General features: G+C 41.1%; 1 protein-coding gene across 4 annotated transcripts in view; it reads left to right on the top strand.

Moving 5' to 3' along the window:
- Il23r (interleukin 23 receptor) overlaps positions 1–24,398 on the top strand; it is a 93,530-nt gene that overhangs the window by 5,783 nt on the left and 63,349 nt on the right. For all 4 annotated transcript variants that reach the window (XR_010066178.1, XR_010066179.1, XM_039108697.2 and 1 more), the window contains exons 3-5: positions 1,072–1,368; positions 14,855–14,978; positions 19,879–20,039. Coding sequence is in view for 2 of the 4 variants with exons in the window: in XM_039108697.2 (XP_038964625.2) it covers positions 1,072–1,368; positions 14,855–14,978; positions 19,879–20,039 (582 nt within the window). In the remaining 2 variants the exon portion in view is untranslated. The remainder of the gene's footprint in view (positions 1–1,071; positions 1,369–14,854; positions 14,979–19,878; positions 20,040–24,398) is intronic.

Here is a 24,398-nt window from a genome sequence, read left to right as displayed (position 1 = left end):
GTTCACTGGGGGTTCAGTCTTAGCAGGACCAAGGGCTTCCCCTTCCACTGGTGCTCTTACTAGGCTATTCATTGCTACCTATGAGGTTAGAGTCTAGGGTCAGTCCATGTATAGTTTTTGGGTAGTGGCTTAGTCCCTGGAAGCTCTGGTTGGTTGGCATTGTTGTTCATATGGGGTCTCGAGCCCCTTCAAGCTCTTCCGGTCTCTAGGTAAGATTTTATTTTATTAATATTTCATTCCATTTGACTTTATATAAATGACTTTAATGTTAGGAGAGGCCGGTGGGACTCTATCTCAAGGCAAGCACTGCTACTGAGTTTTGAGTTAGTTGTGTAGTGAAAGTAACACACTCACTGGATAGTGTTTGAGTCTCAGACATATGCAATTTAAAATAAAAATATTAACATGAAAATTAGTGTTGCTAACAACTTCCTGTATTTCTCATTGATTCACCCATTATTTGCTCCTTTCCAATGCTGAGCTTTTATAAAATCATCTTTTGTTTTACAACTTGCATTTCAACTCAACAATGCATCTCGTATCCTCTATACTGTTCAGTTAGTGTTGAATTTTATGTGGCTATTAAGTATTCTCTTATTGTCGTTGCAAGAGTAAAGCCATCAAGATAGTCACACTATGATGATAGAAGTAGATTTTATCTCAAACAAACAAACAAAAAAAAAAAAACATTCCCCATCCCCACAAACCACAAGAGATTGGTTGAATATCAAGACCACCGAGAATGATTGAGTATCAAGAGAATGGAATTGGACCCTGCCATGACCAGTATTATTTTGAGTCTCGTCTTTGAAAAAGTGCTGTCTCTTCATAATGCCTCCATTTTCTACCTTAAAGTAGAAAAGGAAATCATATTTGCTCTCTAACAATGAGCAAAGTTCAAAGGTTACATCCTGCCACTGGCCATCAGTGGAAACATGATTGAAAACATACAGCAGTTTGTCAGTTATTGTCTACTTATTGAAAGAATGAGTTTTACATGCAGTAGCATATTCTTCTAAACTTATTACAATATTTTACATACAATTGATTATTTCGTGTGTTTGTTTCCAGGAATTGCAACTATAAACTGCTCTGGTAATATGTGGGTTGAGCCTGGTGAAATTTTTCAGATGGGTATGAATGTTTCTGTATATTGCCAAGAAGCTCTTAAGAACTGCCGACCAAGGAATCTTCACTTTTATAAAAATGGCTTCAAAGAAAGATTTCATATCACAAGGATTAATAGAACAACAGCTCGAGTTTGGTATAAAGGCTTTTCGGAACCTCATGCCTCTATGTATTGCACTGCTGAATGTCCTGGGCGTTTTCAAGAGACACTCATTTGTGGGAAAGACATTTCCTCTGGATGTAAGTACTACAGAGTATCCTAATGGTTAACTGATAGCTGCTGGGCTTTTACATAAAAATGGAGGCAAATCAATAGAGTTTATGTATCAGATTGGTTTAAAAGTGGGGCTCAACCCAAATGTCTACAGAGTCATGTTGGTGAAATATGAATTATAGGGACTGGTGAGGCTTGTACAGAGAAAAATGATCATGGCTCACTGGGACAGCCACCACCCCTTGGGACTCAGTGTGCCTTGATCTGCTGAGTTTTCAAAAGAAGACAGAAGTATGGAGGTTTGATATGAACATCAAAAATTTTAAATATGGCAAATGTCCCCAGAGAACAATTTTCCCCCACTAGTCTGAATGAACACAGTCTATGTGAAAGGCAGCCGCGCTTTAGCTGAGATACTGCTCTTAGCTAAGAATGCCAGTATATACCCATAATCCAGCACTCTGAATGAAGAGGAAGGAAGATAGTGAATTCCCGGTCAACTCGAGCCTCGACCACAACAAAAAGTTTAAATGATACTCTTTCATCTGGTTTTTATTTGGCTTTTGTGTGTCTATTTGCCAAATCAATACCATTAATGTTTGGCTGATCCTATTAGATTTTTGAAGCTAAGACTCAGAGTGCATTTCAAAACTACTTCTGTGTTCTCACTATTACGGTCCCAGTGAGTAATCTTGGGGAATTTGCTTATCTGACCTCAACCTTCATTTTGTGGAATAAGAGAACCTATAAGCACTCTATTTCAATAATTTATTTGAATATATATTAAAAACTTTAAAATATGTTAGTGTTAAGTCCTTATAAATGCATGTTTTGATAAAATATAGGGAGATTCTCCAGATGGTATGGTGGTCTCTGCCTTTGATCCCAGCACATGGGAGTTCAAGGCTAGCCTGTTCTATATCAGGGATTCCAGACCAGCCAGGTTACACAGAGAGATTCTATTTCAATAAACAAATAACTAAACATACATATGGGAGTCTCGTACAATCTCCTGTTTCTTATCTTATAGCCCCTGTTATGAATTACCATTACTGTCATTATTAAGAAAAACTTTACTCAAATCAATCTCAACACATTCTAAATCAGTTTGTATTCACAATATTCTGAAGACGTGTAAGTTCCTGTACTGATTTGTACAAATATCTATGGACGTTTTGTTTCTTTTATGTATATGTACCTGTGATTATGTCTGTTGGGGTATGTGTGTGTGTGTGTGTGTGTGTGTGTGTGTGTGTGTGTGTGTGTGCGCGCGCGCGCGCGCATGTGCGCACACGCTTGGGCAGAGGCCCGAGATAAAACTTTGAGATTATTCTGAGAGAGTCTTTCACCTTGTTTTTTTAAATACCTGGCCTCATACTGTGACCAGAAGCTCACCAATTAGTCTGGCTGGCCAGTGAACCTTAGGAATCCTCCTGTTGCTAGGATTACAAGTTTATGGCACAATGCCAGGCATGTTATGTGGACACCAGGGAGGAACCCATGATTGCACAGCAAACACTTTTCTCACTAACTGAGCCATTTCCTGTCCAATTTTCACTGTTTTAAAGCAGAGAGTCATTCTCCAGTACAATTTTGCCATTGGGGCTCAAAGGTCAGAAGAGCTCCCTTCCCCCATACTTATGATAATATTATATGAAGTTCTTGCTTCTTCCTTGGTTCTAGAACATAGATAAGAAAAGCCAGACCAGCCCCCACTACCACTTGGCATTGAGACTGGCCACCTGAAAGCTAGGAGACTTTCTTGTTCTGTAAAAAGGCCACTGTCCTACTTAACTCCAGGCAGCTGACAATGCAGGCATGTCTCTCAAATGAGACAGCTACAGGATGGGGTGGAGGAGAGTTGGAAGAAAAAGTAAGTTTTAGACTTTAATAATGACCTTGCTATGTGCACTTTAAATTACTGAACTGAACAGTAAAAGGTGCCTACATTGTGAAAATCAAACCGTAAGCAGACACCTCATTTGATGTATGAAGCCTTGCCAATGTGTCCATATCATCCTCTCAATACGCCAGTGCTTCAGTTTCCCCTTTGGGGACTGATGTTTGAGTGGACATGCTATGTGATTTCGTCAGAGGGAAAGTGAGAAATCTCCACAAGCTTCAGGGAAAGGTGAGCTGTTAGTCTAAACGAGAGGGCAAAATTGATCTAACGTAAGTATCACCTTTATTAAAAGAAAAAAACAATCCAGCAACTGTGGTGTTCAGTTCCGAGTCCTCTTACAGTTCCTGAATGAAAGAGCACCTCATCCTGTAAACAGACAGAGGCTGTGATGGGGATCAAGCATGGTTTTATAAGATGGAACAAGAAATCAAAAGTTGCCACCATGTTACAGAGCCATTAAGATGGGACGTTGTTGAGGCTCCTATTTTCAGGCAAACGTGGCCTTAAATTTCAGTTTGTCACTCACTGAGCACCTATCCCTTCATTTTAATTTAAACTGCTAGTTTGTTTTCCTATTGAAGCACCTTCATCCAAAACAACAGCAAACATGTTTTTACATGATTTTCCTTAATATCCCTTCCCACTGCTGGAGTGCAGGTGACTGATAACTTGCTGCTACTCTCCTGCTGCTGGTTGAGAAGTTTCTGCCCAAGCCCAGAGCATTGGCAGGTGTTTCTTGTCAAGGCTCTTTCCATTCATTAGTTTATGGGCTGTAATTCCTCACAGAAACCTCAGATTATGAGTGTGCAAACTCAACTGCCAGGCAAGAATTTACTCAAACTCTGGGGTTCAAGCTCAATGTGCTTTTGGGACTGAGTTCTCAGCAAACTTACTTCCTATTAACTAGGTCAAAAAAGGGGGCCTTGAGGGTTTTGTGGTGTTCTAGAAAGCACATTGCTTTCACTGAGCTGCTTTGATACAGGATATTTGTTCTGTAAGCTTTACGATGCCAAGTAGTGGGCACTGTTTTGAGCAGAGTGATTGCAGGCATGCCGATGCATCACGGAAGGTGGAGAGCGAGTGAGTCAGTGCTTTCCCTGAAAAGATCCAGGTATTTCAAAGTCTCTCTAATGAGCAATTTCTGAAATATCACTATCACAATTTCCCCTGTAATCCACAATCTTAAACACTTCTTAGATTCTTATCTCTGCTAAAATGAGAACAAATTATGGGAAATGTGTTCAAATAAGGGTCATTGAAAAGTGTCAAATTAAATAAACCAGGTAGGTGACACTTCCACTTAACCATTTACTTAAATTTTTAAGCATTTTTTTTTGCCTTAAAGTTTTTCAGTCTTTCATCTTTATTTTTGGTGATGAAAGGATTCTTATCCACTTAACTCCTTAAATATTCATCTTCAGAGTTGTTCCTTGCATAATTAGCCTGGCCTGCACCCTCCTGCAGGTGCTCAGTGAGCTCCTGAAACTTCACAGCTCTCCAGCTTAATCTTGTCAGTGCCATCTTTTGAATTGCCATTCAATTCGAGGGATAAATTTCAGTGGTTGTTTTACATATGTACCAAAAAATATGCTAAGCACTAGAAATACAAAGTAAAGAGAACCACAGACCCAGCCCCTTCAAAAGATCTCAGTGACAAAGAATCTTTGGCTCAGCTGAATTAATTAGTCTCCTGGTAAATGATCAGGGAACATTCTAACAACCATAGCGAGGTGGGATAGGTGTGAGAGAAGAGAATCTGAATCCTCTCTGTGTGTTCAGGATATGCTCAAGATGTGGGCAACCATTTTTATTCTTGGATATTTATAATCTAGAATCAGATCATACAATGGGATGCTCCTCTCACAACTACTCTCTAGCTCTTTTTTTTTTTTTCTTTCTTTTTTTTTTTTTTTTTTTTATTAACTTGAGTATTTCTTATATACATTTCGAGTGTTATTCCCTTTCCCGGTTTCCGGGCAAACATCCCCCTCCCCCCTCCCCTTCCTTATGGGTGTTCCCCTCCCAACCCTCCCCCCATTGCCGCCCTCCCCCCATAGACTAGTTCACTGTGGGTTCAGTCTTAGCAGGACCCAGGGCTTCCCCTTCCACTGGTGCTCTTACTAGGATATTCATTGCTACCTATGGGGTCAGAGTCCAGGGTCAGTCCATGTATAGTCTTTAGGTAGTGGCTTAGTCCCTGGTACTCTCTAGCTCTTTACTCTGCTCCCCACTACACAGATCAACAATGGAATGTTTCTCCTGTGAACTTACTCTCTAGCTCTTCGCTCTGCTCCCCACTAACATACGTTGCTCACTTGCACATGTACAGAGTTGTCACTTTTGTCCTTTGCAGAGTTCATGCCAACCATGCATTTATACTCCTGACCATTTGCTTCATGGAGAAACAAAGTCCAGGGAGTTGACATTTGTCTTCTGTGATTTTTAAATTAACTGTGTTCTCTGCCAGAAAATAGCAAAAATGAAATGCCTATGGAGCCCACGAGCCCATCATCCTACCCATGACATAGCCCCACTATTAGAATCCACAAGCTCTCACAACCCAGAGTACAGAATGGTGTAAAGTACTGTTGCCATGTTTACCTCCTTCGAGTTCAAAGGAAACTTAACACATTTCCTCCACCTTGTGGGAATGCAAGTAAAGGAACTTAAGTTTCTCATTAGAACTTAATGCTACCACTCACCAAACTCTTACGAAGCACTTTTGTGTAGTCATCATTACTTCTTGACTTTTTTTTTTTTTTTTTTTTTTGGAGCTGGGGACCGAACCCAGGGCCTTGCACTTACTAGGCAAGCGCTCGACCACTGAACTAAATCCCCAACCCCCATCATTACTTCTTGAAAGTAGCTTTTAAAGAGAAAATTGAGTTGTACACATGTAAGAGTGCATGTGTGTGTGTGTGTGTGTGTGTGTGTGTGTGTGTACATGTGAATGTGTGAAGGCTAGAAGAGGACACTGGGTGTTTCCTCTCCACTCAAGTTTTCTTGGCCGGGCTAAAAGTCAAGTCAGTTATTCTCCCGGAGCTGGGTTTACAAATATACATTCCATTCCTAGCTCATTACATGGGTGATGGGAACTAAGTTCCAGGCTACGTAATTGTTCAACAAATGCTCTTAACCTCTCAGGCATCTCTATAGCCAAGAACACAGATTTTAAGAGTAAAGTTGATTATATTCAGCATACAAAAGTTAAAAAGCTTTCGTTGAGTAAAAATAGACATGCCTGTCAAGCCCATGAGTCCTTCACTCTGCTCCTGACAAGGTGTCTTTGAAGTTTCAGGATTTATCTTTCTCTTTTTCTCTAATGAAGATGCTACAGTATATCACTTTGTAACATACTTCTAAAGCCACTTTATCATATGCTCATTATTTAGTAATACATTTCTAATGACTTGTGCACAGGACATAGTGACTGATGTCCTTGGGCTGGGCTTGTATAGAGAGGGAAGCTAAGGAGACTGAAGAAAGTATTGCTTCTTATAGGGAAAAAAATGTTAGCAGACCAAAAAAAAAAAAATGAGGCCATGGAGAGGAAAAACTGAATAGGGGTGGGTGAGTGGGAGTGTGGGTAAGGATGTGGGAGAGCAAGAGAGAGAGCGTGCCTTGAAAGAGTTCTCTGAATACCAACCCTTAAAAAGGAAAACAACTTTTGATGTGGTGATGGTAAAATGTGCACAGTATAGTCTGTTTACTTTTGCCGTGTTTAAGGGCTTGTTTCAGTGCTGTTCACTGCATTGGCGTATATCTTCCCAGCACTCTCTTGCTAGAACTCTTCTTGCCACAGGAAATTATCTCATCCATGGACTTGCACACACTGCCTAACCGCACAGAGGGACACCACCATCATTCCACCTCTTTGTTTTATGATTTTGACTATTTTAGACACATCCTATAAAAGGAATCATGCAATCTATTGTGTCCAGCTTATTCGGTACACAGTATCCTCAGGTTTTACCCATATTATAACATTATTGGAAGTTTCCTTCCTCTTACTGTTAAATAGTTGTCCTTCCTGCATGCAAATAGCTAAATTTCAAAGGGAAAAGTAGAATGTATTCTCCATAAGAGGAAATAGGCTTCCAGGGCAATAGGACAAAGCTAAAGAACCTTTCACAGAACCTAGCCTTGAAGGAGAAAGTAGGAAGAGAATCAACTGCCACAGAGCTCAATAACAATGATGTAATTCTGATGGGACAGTATGGAGTTTCCCAGATAGAAAGTCACTGTCACTTTAATAAATGTGGCTTTGGTAGAGCTCTGCAAACTAAATTCTGAGTAAGTCAGAGAGGCAGGGAATATGGTTCAGTTGCCAAAGTGCTTGTCATGAAAGCATGGGGACCTGCATTTGGATCTCCAGCAACCACAGAAAAGCCAGGTAGGTGGATGCCTGACTCTAATACCAGCACTGGAGTGGCAGAGGAGAATCTCTAGGGCTTGCTGGTCTACCAGACCAGCCAATCCGTGAGCTTCAGGTTGAGCGAGAAAAACTGTGCCTCAAAACAAACACAAAAGCAATAACAATAGCAACAAGAATATAAAAAAGGTAAGATGGTTCAGTGGTTAAGAGCACATACTATATTGTACAAGTCCCAAGTTCAGTTCCTACAACCCCGATAGGACCATTTACAATAGCCTGGAACTCCAGATGTAGACGATTCAACATCCTCCTCTCGCCTCCAGAGACACCTGCACTCATCACAAATTCCCACACAAACATACACAGTTAAAAATAGAATAAATAGTTTTCCTTTCTTTAAAAATTTTTTATTAGATATATTTACTTACATTTCAAAAGTCATTCCCCTTCCCGGTTTCCTGTCCATAAGAATCCATTCCCTCCCCTCCCCATCCCCCTACCCCTAAACCCTCACCCATGAAGGTATTCCCCCTATACATCCCCCTTATTGCCCCCCATATTCCCCTGCACTGGGGGTCCAACCTTGGCAGGACCAAGGACTTGCCCTTCCACGGGTACCCCAACAAGGCTATTCTCTGCTACATAAGCAGTTGGAGCCCTGAGTCAGTCCATGTATAGTCTTTCGGTAGTGCTTTAGTCCCTGGAAACTCTAGTTGGATGGCATTGCTGTTTTTATGGGGTGGCAAGCTCCTTCACCTCTTTCAATACTTCCTCTAATTCCCCCCAAGAGGGTCCTATTCTCAGTTGAGTGGTTTGCTGCTAGCATTGACCTCTGTATTGGACATGCTCTGGATGTGTCTCTCAGGAGAGATCTATATCTGGTCCCTTTCAGCATGCATTTTTTTTAAGCTTCATCAATCTTATCAAGTATTGGTGGCTGTATATATATGGACCACATGTGGGGCAGGCTCTGAATGGCCAGTGCTTGAGTCGCTGCTCTAAACTTTGCTTCCATATCCCCTCCGATGGATATTTTTCCCTTTTAAGAAAGAGTAGGAGCATCTGCATTTTGGTCATCCCTCTTCTTGAGCTTCCTGTGGTCTGTGGTTTGCATCTTGGGTAACTGGAGCTTTTTGTCTAATATCCACTTACCAATGAGTGCATACTAAGTGTGTTTTTCTGTGATTGAGTAACCACACTCGGGATGATATTTTCTGGTTCATTCCATTTGCCTATGAATTTCATGAAGTCATTGTTTTTGATACCCTGAGGAGTACTCCATTGTGTAGATGTACCACACTTTTTTAATCCATTCCTCCGTTGAAGGGCATCTGGGTTCCTTCCAGCTTCTGGCTATTATAAATAAGGCTACTATGAACGTAGTGGAGCATGTGTCTTTGCTATATGTTGTAGCATCTTTTACGTATATGCCGAAGAGAGATAGAGCTGGGTCCTCAGGTAGTGTAATGTCCAATTTTCTGAGGGACCTCCAGACTGATTTCCAGAATGGTTGTACCAGTCTGCAATCCCACCAACAATGGAGGAGTGTTCCTCTTTCTCCACATCCTCACCAGCATCTGCTGTCACCTGAGTTTTTGATCTTAGCCATTTTGACTGGTGTGAGGTGGAATCTCAGGGTTGTTTTGATTTGCATTTCCCTGATTACTAAGGATGTTGAACATTTCTTTCAGTGTTTTTTGACCTTACAATAATCCTCAGCTGAGAATGTTTTGTTTAGCTCTGTACCCCATTTTTAATAGGGTTATTTGACTCTCTGGAGTCTAATTTCTTGAGTTCCCTGTATATTTTAGATATTAGCCCTCTATCGGAAGTAGGATTGGTATAAATCCTTTCCCAATCTGTTGGTTGCCATTTTGTCCTAATGACAGTGTTTTTTGCCTTGCAGAAGCTTTGCAGTTTTACGAGGTCCCATTTGTCGATTCTTGATCTTAGAGCATGAGCCATTGGTGTTTTGTTCAGGAAATTTTCCCCGATGCCCATGTGTTCGAGTCTCTTCCCCACTTTTTCTTCTATTAGTTTGCGTGTATCTGGTTTAATGTGGAGGTCCTTGATCCACTTGGACTTAAGCATTGTACATGGTGATAAGACTGAATCGATTTGCATTCTTCTACATGCTGAGCTCCAGTTGAACCAGCACCATTTGTTGAAAATGCTATCTTTCTTCCATTGGGTGGTTTTAGCTCCTTTGTCGAAGATCAAGTGACCATAGGTGTGGGTTCATTTCTGGATCTTCAATTATGTTCCACTGATATATCTGCCTATCTCTGTATCAACCCATACAGTTTTTATGACTATTGTTCTGTAATACTGCTTGAAGTCACGAATGGTGATTCCCCCAGAAGTTCTCTTATTGTTGAGTATAGTTTTTGGTATCCTGGGTTTTTTGTTATTCCAAATAACAAAATTTGCAGATTGCTCTTTCTATCTCTATAAAGAATTCAGTAGGAATTTTGATGCATTGAATCAGTAGATTGCTTTTGGCAAAATGGCCATCTTTACTTTATTAAACTCGCCAATCCATGAGCATGGAAGACCTTTCCATCTTCTGAGATCTTCCTCAATTTCCTTCTTCAGAGATTTGAAATTCTTGTCATACAGATTTTTCACTTGCTTTGTTAAAGTTACACCAAGATATTTTATATTATTTGGGACTATTGTGAAGGGTATCATTTCCCTAATTCCTTTTTCATCCTGTTTATCCTTTGAGTAGAGGAAGGCTACTGATTTGTTTGAGTTAATTTTATACCCTGACACTTTGCTGAAGTTGTTTATCAGATTAAGTAGTTCTCAGGTGGAACTTTTGGGATCACTTAAGTATACTATCATATCATCTGCAAATAGTGATATTTTGATTTCTTCTTTTCCGATCTGTATCCCTTTGACCTCCTTTCGCTGTCTGATTGCTCTGGCTAGGACTTTGAGTCCTATATTGAATAAGTAGGGAGAGAGTGGGCAGCCTTGTCTAGTCCCTGATTTTAGTGGGATTGCTTCAAGTTTCTCTCCATTTAGTTTGATGTTAACTACTGGTTTGCTCTTTATTGCTTTTACTATATTTATAAATGGGCCTTGAATTCCTGATCTTTCCAGGACTTTTATCATGAAGGAGTGTTAAATTTTGTCAAATGCTTTCTCAGCATCTAATGAAATGATCATGTGGATCTTATCTTTGAGTTTGTTTATATAGTGGATTACATTGATGGATTTTTGTATATTAATCCATGCCTGCATATCTGGGATTAAGCCTACTTGATCATGATAGATGATCGTTTTGATATGTTCTTGGATTCGGTTTGCAAGAATTTTATTGAGTATTTTTGCGTCGATATTCATAAGGGAAATTGGTCTGAAGTTTTCCTTCTTTGTTGAGTCTTTGTGTGGTTTCGATATAAGAGTAATTGTGGCTTCATAGAAGGAATTTGGTAGTGCTCTGTCTCTTTCAATTTTGTGGAATAGTTTGAACAGTATTGGTATGAGGTCTTCTATGAAGGTCTGATAGAATTATGCACTGAACCAATCTGGCCCTGGGCTCCTTTTGGTTGGGAGACTTTTAATGACTGCTTCTATTTCTTTAGGAGTTATGGAGTTGTTTAGATGGTTTATTTGTTCCATATTTAACTTCGGTACCTGGTATCTGTCTAGAAAATTGTCCACTTCCTCCAGATTTTTCAGTTTTGTTGAATATAGGCTTTCATAGTAGGATCTGATGATTTTTTTAATTTCTTCAGATTCTGTTGTTATGTTTCCCTTTTCATTTCTGATTTTCTTATTTTACATACACTCTCTGTGACCTCTGGTTAGTCTGGCTAAGGGTTTATCTATCTTGTTGATTTTCTCAAAGAACCAGCTCCTGCTTTTGGTTTGATTATTTCCTGCCTTCTACTCCTCTTGGGTTTATTTATTTCTTTTTGTTCTAGAACTTTTATGTGTGCTGTCAAGCTGCTGACATATGCTCTCTCCTGTTTCTATTTGCAGGCACTCAGAGTTATGAGTTTTTCTCTTAGTACCGCTTTCATTGTGTCCCATAAATATGGGAATGTTGTATCTTCATTTTCATTAAATTCCAAGAAGTCTTTAATTTCTTTCTTTATTTCTTCCTTGACCAAGTTGTCATTGAGTAGAGCATTGTTCAACTTCTACCTATATGTGGGCTCTCTATCATTACTGTTGTTATTGAAGACCAGTCTTAGTGCATGGTGATCTGATAGGATGCATGGGATTATTCTATCTTCCTGTATCTGTTGAGGCCTGTTTTGTGACCTCAATATGGTCAATTTTGGAGAATGTTCCATGAGGTGCTGAGAAGAAGATATATCCTTTTGTTTTAGGATGGAATGTTCTATAAATATCTGTTAAGTCCATTTGGTTCATAACTTCTGTTAGTTTCTCTATGTCTCTGTTTAATTTCTGTTTCCATAAAGTGTCCATTGATGAGAGTGGGGTGTTGAAATCTCCCACTATTATCGTGTAAGGTGCAATGTGTGCTTTGAGCTTTAGTAAGGTTTCTTTTATGAATATAGGTGCCCTTGCATTTGGAGCATAGATATTTAGGTTTGAGAGTTCATCTTGGTGGATTTTTCCTTTGATGAATATGAAGTGTCCTTCATTATCTTCTTTGATGACTTTTGGTTGAAAGTCAATTTTATTTGATATTAGAATGGCAACTCCAGCTTGTTTCTTCGGTTCATTTGCTTGGAAAGTTGTTTTCCATTTACTCTGAGGTAGTGTCTGTCTTTGTCTCTGAGGTGTGTTTCCTGCATACAGCAAAATACTGGGTCCTCATTACGTATCCTGTCTGTTAGTCTATGTCTTTTTATTGGAGAATTGAGTCCGTCGATATTGAGAGATATTAAGGAATAGTGATTATCGCTTCCTGTTATTTTTGTTGTTAAAGGTGGAATTACGTTTGTTTGTCTCTCTTTGGTTTCATTGCAAAGAAATTATATCTTGCTTTCTTTACAGTGTAGTTTCTCTCCTTGTGTTGGAGTTTTCCATCTATTACCCTTTGTAGGGCTGGATTTGTAGAAAGATAGTGTGCAAATTTGGTTTTGTCATGGAATATCTTGGTTTCTCCATCTATGTTAATTGAAAATTTTGCTGGATACAGTAATTTGGCCTGGCATTTGTGTTCTCTTAGTGTCTGTATGACATCTGTCCAGGATCTTCTGGCTTTCATAGTCTCTGGTGAGAAGTCTGGTGTAATTCTTATAGGTCCATCTTTATATGTCACTTGACGATTTTCCCTTACTGCTTTTAATAGTTTTTCCCTGTTTTGTGCATTTGGTGTTTTAACTATTATGTGATGGGAGGAATTTCTCTTCTGGTCCAATCTATTTGGGGTTCTGTAGGCTTCTTGTATATTTATGGGAATCTCTTTCTTTAGGTTAGGGAAGTTTTCTTCTATAATTTTGTTGGATATATTTACTGGCCGTTTAAGTTGGGAGTCTTCACTTTCTTCTATACCTGTTATCCTTAGGTTTGATCTTCTCATTGTGTCCTGGACTGCCTGTATGTTTTGGGCTAGGAGCTTTTTGCCTTTTACATTAATTTTGACAGTTGTGTCAATGTTTTCTATGGTATCTTCTGCCCCTGAGATTCTCTCTTCTATCCCTTGTATTCTGTTGGTGATACTTGTATCTACGGCTCCTTGTCTCTTCCTTTGGTTTTCTATATCCAGGGTTGTCTCCCTTTGTGCTATCTTTATTGTTTCTATTTCCATTTTCAATTCCTTCACCTGTTTGGTTGTGTTTTCCTGTAATTTCAGGGATTTTTGTGTTTCCTCTCTAAGGGCTTCTACTTGTTTACTTGTGTTTTCCTGCATTTCTTTAAGGGAGTTAATTATGTCTTTCTTAAAGTCCCCTATCATCATCCAAAAATGTGATTTTAAATCTAAATCTTGCTTTTCTGATGTGTTTGGATATTCAGTATTTTCTTTGATGGGAGAACTGGGCTCTGATGATGCTAAGTAGTCTTGGCTTCTGTTCCTTAGGTTCCTGCACTTGCCTTTAGTCATTTGGTTGTCTCTGGTGTTTGTTTGTCTTGCTGTTTCTGAGAGCAACTTGACCCTGCTGTAGGCCTCTGTGTCAGCACTTCTGTAAAACTGTTTTCCTGTTTTCCTTCAGCCTTTCCTGAAAATAGGTGTTCTGATTTCAGGTGTGTCGTTGCTCCCCGGAGACTGTCTGCCAGCTCTAGGTGCGGGCAGGAATCAAAGTGTCCTGCCCCTGATTGCACCCAGTGGGCACCGTTGGCACTATGTGATTCCCTCTTGGATCTGGACTGTGGGCAGAGGATATTCTCCTCTGACTTCTCAGGAATATCCACACTTCTGAGGGTCCAGCTCTCTCCCCCCACGGGACTTGGGTGCAGGGAGCTGTTTGGCCAGTTCAGTTCGGTCCTGGGCACAGATCAGAACCGCGGGTACCGGCGGCTGTCTGTTCCTATATCCCTGTGTCCAGAGGCACTGGGCAGTTTCCCCTTGGACCGGGGATGTGGGCAGTGGTGTGCAGAGGTGGCAGGCTGTCCTGCGGTCCCAGAATGTCTGCACTCCTGGGTGGTCAGCTCTCTTCCCCACGGGATTTGGGTGCAGGGAACTGTGGGATGGTATCAGTTCACTTCTGGGCAGAGCCAGAAACAGGAAGTGCCCTGACCCAGAGGACTACTGCCTCTGTGTATCCTGAATCCATCAGGCAGGTCACTTGGTAGCAGAAAAGTGGGTCTTACCTCTGCTCTCAGCTGTGCAGCGCTTCTTAAAATAATTATTAAAAAATAATATGAAAAGTAATGAAGAAAGATACTGAGTGGACTTCTGGCCTCCATGTGCACCAGAATTCTCACACATATAAATATGCAAATACAGAATATACACACACATACACCCATGTAAACATATTCCCCAAATAATTTTTTAATGTCTTGCTTAAAAGAAATGTGAAATGGAATCTGAGGGGAGATAGAATTGGAGAAGGAGGCTTGTTTGATTTGGATGAGAGGAATCTGAGTTTGTTAGTATCTCCACAGGAGAAGAAACTATAGAAAAATAATATTGTAAGGAGGAACTATGTTTGGTGTCAAAGTTGGCTACATTGTAAGGTAGCAGTAGTAGAATGAGGAGCCCATGGGTTCTCAGTGCCAAGAGGCCTAGTTTCCCTATGACACTGACAGTTTAACAGCTAGCTACTTTATCAAAAGCAGCTCTTTGTGATTCATTTTATTGCAGATCCACCAGATGCCCCCAGCAATATGACATGTGTCATTTATGAATACTCAGGCAACATGACTTGCACCTGGAACACTGGGAAGCCCACCTACATAGATACCAAGTATACTGTGCACGTGAAGAGGTAGGTTCTATAGCACTATCAAACATGAATTCTATTCCAGAGTGGATCCAGCCACAACCAAGACCTGCCTCAAATCTGAGAAATCTACCTTGGTTAGGAAACATAAAAATCACTCCTATGCTATTGCCATTTTCTGCAATTTTGGGACAACAAACTTTATGACTTCCTCATCCTTTTCTCTTGGTGGTAACTGGTAGCAGGCGCCTAATGGAGGTGCAGCCCACTTTAAACTGTGACCTAAATTTAAGCTTGTTCTCCTTTAAGGACCAGCATAATTTACTTAGCTCCTCAAATTTTCCATTCTTTATTTTTAAAATGGACCCCCACATGCAAGCTTGTTCTAATTTATTGAGTGATTCTGACTTTCAACTCATAGGATGATGTCAGGTCCTAAGACAGGAAATTCAGGGGAAGTATTAGTGGTTAAACATGACCTTTGAGTTTTAATTCTAATTTAGGTGCTATAACTCTAGCTGAATGGGAATTCAAGTTTCAGATAGGAAAGGTGGTGAAAGGAAAAATATGCCTTCCCATGGACTCCTTCTCCATGCCTCTGGGCAGAACCATGTGCCTGCCTATCTGTCCAGGTGGAGACCTGGCAGAAGACATTACAGAATAACTTTACTGCTGCCACCCAATGCTATTTGCCTGTTGCATCTATATGACCTCAGAGAGGTTGTTAGCCTTTGCTGGATGGCTCTCAGCCTCCTGTTAAATGAAGACAATTATGAAAGGAGTGATGAAATAAGAAGTATCTTAGCCCATTTATGTTACTATAACAAAATACCAGCGACTGGCTGATTGGTAAGAAATAGAAATTTATTGCATATAGACTGAGAAGTTTGAGATCAAAGTACCAGTAAAGTCTGCCAAAGGCCATTTCCCATAAGCAATATCTTCTAGGAGGCTTCCCATGAATGCTGGAAAAACAACTTCATTCCTTCATAAGGCATTGACATCATCCTTGAGTGTGAAGCCCTCATTACTTCACCACCACCTAAGAGCTCAGCCACTTAAGACTCTTGCACTAAAGGCTAAATCTTAAATATGAAAATGACCCATTGCTTAAGAGACCTGCTAGTTCTCAGCATGTGTATTTGGAAGGACATCAATCAGACTATTTATATCAAAAGTGATTAGAATATTGTGTTGCACTCAAAACTGACTGTATAAGTTGATGTGATTTGTCCTATACCAAACCTGATTAATACAGGAGTAAAAAGATTAGTAAAGCAGTAACAATCACAGAGTAATATATACAATTTATTTTCAGGTAATTTTGTACAAATCTAGAAAATTCTGTTAGATGTGTTCTAATAGGAATGATTAACTGTATAGCTGTTGCACTGAGATACTCAAAATTTGGGGGGAATATTTAAAGTCTGCAGTTCCAATCCTGAGCACTTTGGATAAGAAGTTAAACTCTAGATGAACTCTGGCAAACCCAGCCTGTATTTGGAATTGATGGTGTCCAGATCAATGTAATTGTGTCATATATTAAAGAAGAAACAATGGGTCTGAAAAGGTGACTCAGCAGTTAAGCACTTACAATTATTCCAAACACTTAAAGTTGATTCCCAGAAGCCATGTCCAGTGGCTTACAACTGTCTATAAATAAATCCAGCTCTCTATGGGTACCTGTACTCACAAACTCATATCATTTTACACACACACACACACACACACACACACACACACACACACACACACACAGAGAGAGAGAGAGAGAGAGAGAGAGAGAGAGAGATTAAAAAAATAAAACCAAATTCTTTAAAGAAGACATAAACATTAGAAAATTATAGAAAATGGATGTTTCTGCTAACAAATTCAAAGTGTACTTTCCAGTAAGCACAAAGGGAAACACGCATCTCATCATCTTCAAGCACAGTAGTGAACTGAAAGAAAAGCCTACACCTCTAAGAAACTGCCCAAGGGCCTTTTCCCTCCAAGACAAAATTGAGTTATATCGAATGCTGTGGGCAAGGTGGGAAGCAAGCAGCAAGCAAAATGCCTGTGCCGTCTTGGCCTCGTAGGGTATTTCCACTTAGCCAAACATCAAGAGATCAGCCCAGGCAAAGTTTCATTTCCAAATCATGTGCTTCCTTCTATGCACCAGTAAGATCATACTGACTGTAAAAGCCTGTCGCTCTGGCCCACCTGCTTGTTCAACAGAAAAGTAGCAATCTTTCAATGGTAGAGCCTTGCCTTACAGAACTGAATCTGTTGAATCAAGAATTCTCTTCCTCCCTGGCTTGTTAGTGATGCCCTCCACTAGACAGTTTTGTGTTGTTTTCCTGTGTATCACCATGCTGCTGGAAAAAAGACTGACCTGTGTAGCTAAGTATCTACTTACTGTTGCCCCCTCTCTCTTCAGCAGGCCCTGATGAATAGGCATTTTATCTTTGAAACTCAGTAGTGTCTGGCTGTGCCTTCTAATTGTAAATAGTTGTTGAAAAGAAATTAATTAATGGGGCTCTCAAAATGGTCCAGCAGTTGGAAATGCTTGTTTCCCATATTGACAACCTGACTTTGACTCTTGAGAACCACATGGTGGAAAGAGAGAAGTGAAATCAAAAGTTGGCCCCTGGCCCCCATATCATGGTATTTGTACCTGAGAGTATACACATACACTAAACAAATAACAAATGAAAAACTATTTAACAAATTCAACAAGTTTTAGAAAGAGTGAGGAATAGACGACGATAGGCCTCCATCCTGATAGGCCAAGCCAATTCAGCAAATATTTATTTCTGGTTTTAGGACTTCTGGGCCCCTGGTAAACCCGAGAAATTAACCTAAAAATTTCATAGAGGAAAAAGATATCAACAAGTCCGACAAGCTCATAATCATTTGGCATCCAATAGTTCCTCTTAGATGTCCAAAGTGAACATAAATCAAACATCAGGCTCTGCTTCCAATGGGTTAGGCTTGGAGACGAGCATTTTTAACTGCCGAGACCTATCTTGTAACCTGCAGCTCTCCTCACGATGTTTGGGTCACATCCTTTGTAACCTATGCATTTCTCTTTGTAAGACTTGAGGTCTCAGTATGTGTGGTAAGAAAATAAGCCACAAACCAGTTAAGAATGTGTATGTGGTTTTCTCTAACTGGAAAATAGTCAAAAATGTCCCACTTAACACTTACGCTTACCACTAAGCACAGCTACAGCTGTCTTACTTCCATGCTTGAATTCTTATTTAGCACAGGTTAGCCTATTTTCCAGTAAGTTCTCTATTGGTATACTTATGACCCCTCTCACTCCAGAAAGTATATGTCACCTATGGAAATATATAAGCCCAGGACATAATTTACCTTCAGATCCAAACTATATATAAACACTGGTAATCCCCAACACTTAAGAAGCCAAAGCAAATACTCTGGTTTCTCTTCAGATCGTAAGAAGCCAAAGCAAGGGGATTAAGAGTTCAAAGCCAGCCTGAGGCACAGAACAATCCTGTCTTAATTTTTTTATTTCATTTATATTCACAAAAGTGACATTATAAGTTCCTTTCCTTCTGATATAATTTAATGAGTCCTCTGTTAGGTACGAAGCCATCTACTCCTGGCTCTTTCTTCTCAAGCATCTGCCTTCATTTGTGATCACAGTGATGCCATCCTTCCTGTTTCACAGATGAATAAACTGAAGTGTATCAAGGCTAAGTAAATTGTCTCAGTCTCATAACTTATGAAGGGTCTTATCCGGGAGCTGAACCTCTGTCTGTCTCTAAAATCCACACTTCCTACAGTTAGCCAACATGATAGATACTTCTTATCCCACCCCACCACATGGTGCTCATGATGCCTTCACTGCTGGTGAAAGGCAAGAGGTGGTGTGGGGAGGCACGGGAACTTAAAGCCTAAGTTGCTACAGATTTGGTTCCTATACCTATAGCATGTCCCCAGTGACTGTGAGCCTGAGAGAGCCTTCCTATGGCAGAACGACGTTTCTGTGGTATTTTAATTCATGAAGGTATTTGTTTGGTTACAGCCTAAAGCTAGCTCCTCGTATCTATGCTTGTGCAGCACATCGCTTGCAGCAAATTCTGAATCTCATATTCGTGTCTCTGAGAGCATGTAACATGACTCAAGCTCTGATTCTTGCTGAGCTATTATAAACCTGCAGAAACTCAGGGGTTGCTGATTGGGCATGTCGTAAAAAGGCACCTAGAATGTAACCCTAACCATGAAATAACTGTAACTTAAACTCTTTTTTATGATCTCATGAAAGCAGTCTCCTGGAACAAAACAAACAAACAAACAAACAAACAAAAAAAAACCCCTCTGGCCAGTGGTTACCCCAACTCAGATGCTCAACCACCATAATTGGAACAGTAAAATGAAGGTGCAGTGTTTCCCCTAGCACCCATCCCCTATAAAGGGTAATGTGCAAATCTATGAAGTATTTCTATTTCTCAGAAATAAGAATTTGGGGACTGAAACATGACTCAGTTAATAGAAGATTGTCTGGCATGCACAAAGCCCCATGTTCAAACCCCCAACTTTGAATAAACTGGGTGAGGGAGTATATTCTTCTAATACAGCACTCAGGAGAATTAGAGGTTCAGGGTCACCCTCAGTGACAAGGAGTTTAAAAGCCGGAGCTACAGGAATCCCGGTCTGAAACCAGGCACAGTGTGACACTCTTTTAATCCCGCACTTAGGAGGCAGAAGTAAGCAGATCTCTGTGAGTACGAAGCCAACACTTGCCTCATTTGAATTATTTGTTTTTAAACATTCAGATCAAATGAAGTTTGGTTCATTTTTCAGTAACAGGTCAAGTTCTAAAATCAGGTGAAAAAGATAGCTTTCAAAGTTTCTGGAACAAGGAAACTAAATAAATATAACCTGTAGAGTTTTCGTTTCTTTTTGGTTTTTTGTTTGTTTGGTTTTTTTTAAATAGTTTGGAGACAGAAGAACAACAACAATATCTTGCCTCAAACTATGTTAACATCTCCACTGACTCATTGCAAGGTGGCAGAAAGTATCTGGTATGGGTCCAAGCTGTCAATGCCCTAGGCATGGAGAACTCACAACAACTACAAGTTCATCTGGATGATATAGGTAAGAATGAGAGTGGCTGCCTGTTGTCTATTACAAACAACTAATTTTGTATTGATGCACCACACAGTCTACATTTGAACAAAGGGCACCTAAAGTTCCTGCAGATTATAAGCAATCATTTTTATCCCATTATTCTGCCACCTAGGGCAACTCTACAATTGGACTTCTTTCTGGTCTCATCTCTAGATGGCTGTGATTTACAATTTTTTTTTGAACTTGGCTCCCAAGAGAGACTAAGAGAGACATGAAATTCACCTTAAAATAACTTGTCACCTTTCGAGAGCAGATGGGAAGAAACAAAGACTGTGCTCAGATATGATCAGACTTCTTTTGTAAAAGGCACGGCATATAAAAGATTATGCTCTGTTTGCTGTGTGTCGGAGAGGATTGTTTTCAAATACATATAGATTGCTCAGAATTGTATAAGCATCTCTAACTTCACCAACCAGAAAACTGTTAGCATGTTTTGCTTGAGATATTTTAGAGCCTCCCTTTTAAAGGTTATAATATTAAGTATTTTTATTAAGGTAATCTATACTATTCTTTTCAGTATTTATCTCTGACATGTTTTATAATGTGCCAGCATGATGCAACAGGAAGGGGTGGCCAAGGAGGTGACATTCACCTCCTCCCCAAGGTACCAACCATATATTGGGTCTACGATGAAATGAAGTTTGTGGCATGGGAAGGGGATGTAGGGAAGAAAGGGAACAGACAGGGACAGAAAGAAAGGAAAGAGAAAGAAAAGGTCAGCTAAGTAGGAACAGGTGATGGGGGGCATGAGGACTGAGAGGGGTGGAGAGAGATCAAAGAAACAGGTGATATTAGGACCAATGTTGGGCTTTAAATCTCAGCCCATGCCTGGACAAAGCACACCAAACCAACATGGTTCCATGTGGAGGTTTATTGAGAGAAGAAGAATAGAAGGAGAGATAAGTAAAAGAGGACGGCCATGGGCATGTGGGGGTTGGGTGGGGAGAGAAGGGACAGGGAAGAGGGCAAGAGCAGAGAAGAACAAAGAGAGAGCAAGAGGAAGTAGGAGGAAGAGTAGGGGAGCAAACAGCCCCCTTTATAGTCAGGCACAGCCGGCTGTTGCCAGGCAACTAACTGTGGGGCGTAGCATACCTGGTTGTTCCCAGGTAGCTGTGGGGGTGGAGCTTAGACAGAATACCAACATTCCCCTGTTTTGGTTTAATTAAAAAAGAAAAATTAGAAAAGCAATGGTGGAGCAGGAATAGGGTCATTATGATCTCTGACTACTTCCTGCTTGCTTTGGGGTGACATGTCTCTAGGGAACCTAGAAAAATGGGTATAGGGTGTTTGTCCAGTCTTAGAGCTGACTATTTCCTTGTTGTCTGTGGAACCATCTGAGGATAGGTCAGAAGGAACAGGTCCAATAGAAGAGTCTGTGTCTGTGAGGGGAAATTGGACATCTGGAGGTTGCTTCTCTGGAGCTGTCCTGGGTGTAGTAAATGCCTGGACAAGATGCTGGAACACACACACACACACACACACACACACACATATATATATCCAGCGGGGACCCAGTTATTCAGGGTCCCAAAGAGGCTTTCTACCTGTGGGTCAATGGGGGTGAAGAGAAGAAGGAGACCAAGCAAAATTTCCGTCTCGTTTATTGAGAGAAATGTACAGCATTTAAAGCTCTGAGGCAGGAGTAGAAGCGGGAACTGAAGCTTAGGGTGGGAGAGTATTGGGAAGTGCCCAAGGATATAGGGTGAATCACTAAACTGCAAGATATCCTCCTTAAACAAAGAGGCAGCAGTCTTCTGGGGACATGTTCTTTGAAAAGGTCGAACCCTTCTCAGGAATCTGCTCAGGGACATCCGGTGTTTTGCTCAAGCTGAAACATCCTGTGATTGCTCCCAGGGTCTTCCTGGGAGAGGCTTTTGTCCAGCAATCTCATAATCTTACAGCAGTCACCTTAGGGGTGAGCTTCTGTGGCCATGCAGCCCAGAGTCACGTAGCCACCTTGAGCTATGCAGTCACAAAGCGGCCAGGCCCAAATCCAATACGGCTCCCTACATCTTTATATAATAGGTAGAGAATAAGATTAAGTGTATTTGGGAGAAAAGAATAATTTTTTCTTAGATGTACATTTGAAACCCAGAGGAATCCCACCCTTTGGAATAGGTAATAAGTGGGAACTTTAGGCAGATGTACTTATTTGAGTGGAGTCTATTTGGTCCATGACAGGTAGGTCTGAGTGGCTTATACGTTTACAAAAGAGATAACAACATGAGTTAACAACATGAACATTCTTTAAGTTAAGCTTTTTGTGGAGTAGAAGGAAGAATTTGTCCTTCAGAATGTGTCCTGCATGTCTTAAAACAGTTTTCCACATCAAAAAGACAGAGAAAGCAGTTTCCAGATCCTATAGAGAGGTTCTGGACCTTGCAGACTAGGAGGTCTACCTGAGAAGCTGGTAAAGGAAGCAACATGTCTGTGTTAGTAGGTTGGCTGGCTAGAAGAAGCAGAAGGGCTGCTAGCGAGCTTGAGTTTGGGTGGAACAAAATAGAGGCTCCCAACTTAGCTAGAAGATCCCTTCTCAATAAGGGGACAGGGCATGTTGGCACTACCAAAAAGGAATGGGTGAGAGATACACCCCTAAAACGTGTAGCTAATCAGTGGGGTTTGGTGAGGAAGGTAAGGTTACCCCTTACCCCAATAATGGGGAAACAAGAGAGAGAAATGGGTCCCCAAAAGTAAGTTAGGACAGAGTAAATAACCCCAGTGTCCAAGAGGAAGGAGATGGGATGCCCACATACCATAATGGTTACCCAGGACTCTGCTGGTGATGGCAATGGTCAGGTCCAGGGAACTCAGGTCCCTTCAGTCGTCCATAGCCAAGCCTAGGAGATCAGCCAGAGGGTTATCTGGATGTCCCCCTGTTCTGTGCAACATGAGGGCAATCGACAGCCCAGTGTCCCTCTGGATGGCACCTAGGACATGGCTCCTTGGCTTGCAGAAGTTAGGGAAAACTCTTACCTAATTCCTTGTTGACCACATCTGTAACAGGAGCCTGATGGTCTCTTAGTCTTAGAAGACCACCTTAGAAGTTCAGTGCAGTGGCTGAGGCTGATCGGACAGCCTTTGCCAGTATATGGTATTTTAGTCTGCAAGCTTTCTTGTCTCTCCCATGGCACACCTCAAAGTCTAGTGCCCAAACTTCTACCTGTGGAGTTAAGGGTCCCCTCTCTAGGTTTTTAAATTGTCTTTTATGTCAGAGTAGCTCTGGGAAAAGAAACAGGTCATCAGAAGTTGTCTACCTTCTGGGTTTTCAGGGTCTAGTATTGTAGTAAAGCCTTTGTAAGAAGTTCTAAAAATTGAATTGGGATGGGTTTTCCTGTTTTTCCTAAATGACCACATACAGTTTCTCAAAATTCACTGGAAAAAAAAAAAACCTGTCCTCAGATCCAGCTGTGTATGTTTATCTGCATGTATTCTCACCTGCTTCCCAACTCTCCAGCGTTCCTCCAGAAGTAAATTATTAGTAAGGATCATATGTCAAGACAGGGTGGGAATGAAAAATCTGCAGAGCAAGGGAGAAGCACAAGCGTGTGTGCACAGGTGTGCGCACTGGCGTGAGGGTGGCCATGTGAGCACGCTGGAAAAGACTGTTTTTCTCAAGGCTATGGCAGGCTGAGCACAGGAGCAAAGTCCTGGACAGAAAGAGAGAGCTTGCTTGCACGCAGGTCTTAGCAAGCTAAATACCTGGCAGGATGCAAGAGGTGGGGGCAGACTCTCTTTTTCTGCCACTGAGAACCAGGGGCTGCAGCAGCAGGCAGAGCACAGAAGCCCCACTTGAGAGAGTGTGCCAAGTGTAGGGGTCGCAAGCACATGGGAAAGCAGGTCTCATAGAAAGAGTCCCTGGTAGACGAAAGGGACGGTGCCAGACCTGCCTTTCACAGGGTGCAAACCAGGAGCTGCAGCAATGAGGACGGGAGGAAGGGGAGGCCTGGGGATGGAGATATTGTTTTCTGGCTAGTGTAAATTAGACTAAAACTTCCCTGGAAATGGGAACAGGTGACACAGACCAATAGATCCGTGGATGAGAATAGGGATTATTAATTGCCCCTACCAGTGCTGGGGCTACATTTAGAGCCAGTGCTCCTGAGCCAGAGAGCAGTTTATCCAGACCTGACCTGGCATTTTAAACTATCTCAAAAAGAGGGAGGAAAAAGCTCACCCAAGGGAAAATGTCCTAGAATGAGGGTCAATGAAAGGATCCATACCCAGGGGCAGCACAGGGGTAGCTCCAAGCTCAAGAATGCTCCCCTGAGACCATGTGTGCACCATGGAAAGTCAAGCTGTGAGATAAAGAAAGCACACACAGGTTGA

Source organism: Rattus norvegicus, chromosome 4 (assembly GCF_036323735.1).
Source record: "Rattus norvegicus strain BN/NHsdMcwi chromosome 4, GRCr8, whole genome shotgun sequence".
Lineage (NCBI taxonomy): Eukaryota > Metazoa > Chordata > Mammalia > Rodentia > Muridae > Rattus > Rattus norvegicus.
This window is presented reverse-complemented; position numbering and strand designations above follow the sequence as displayed.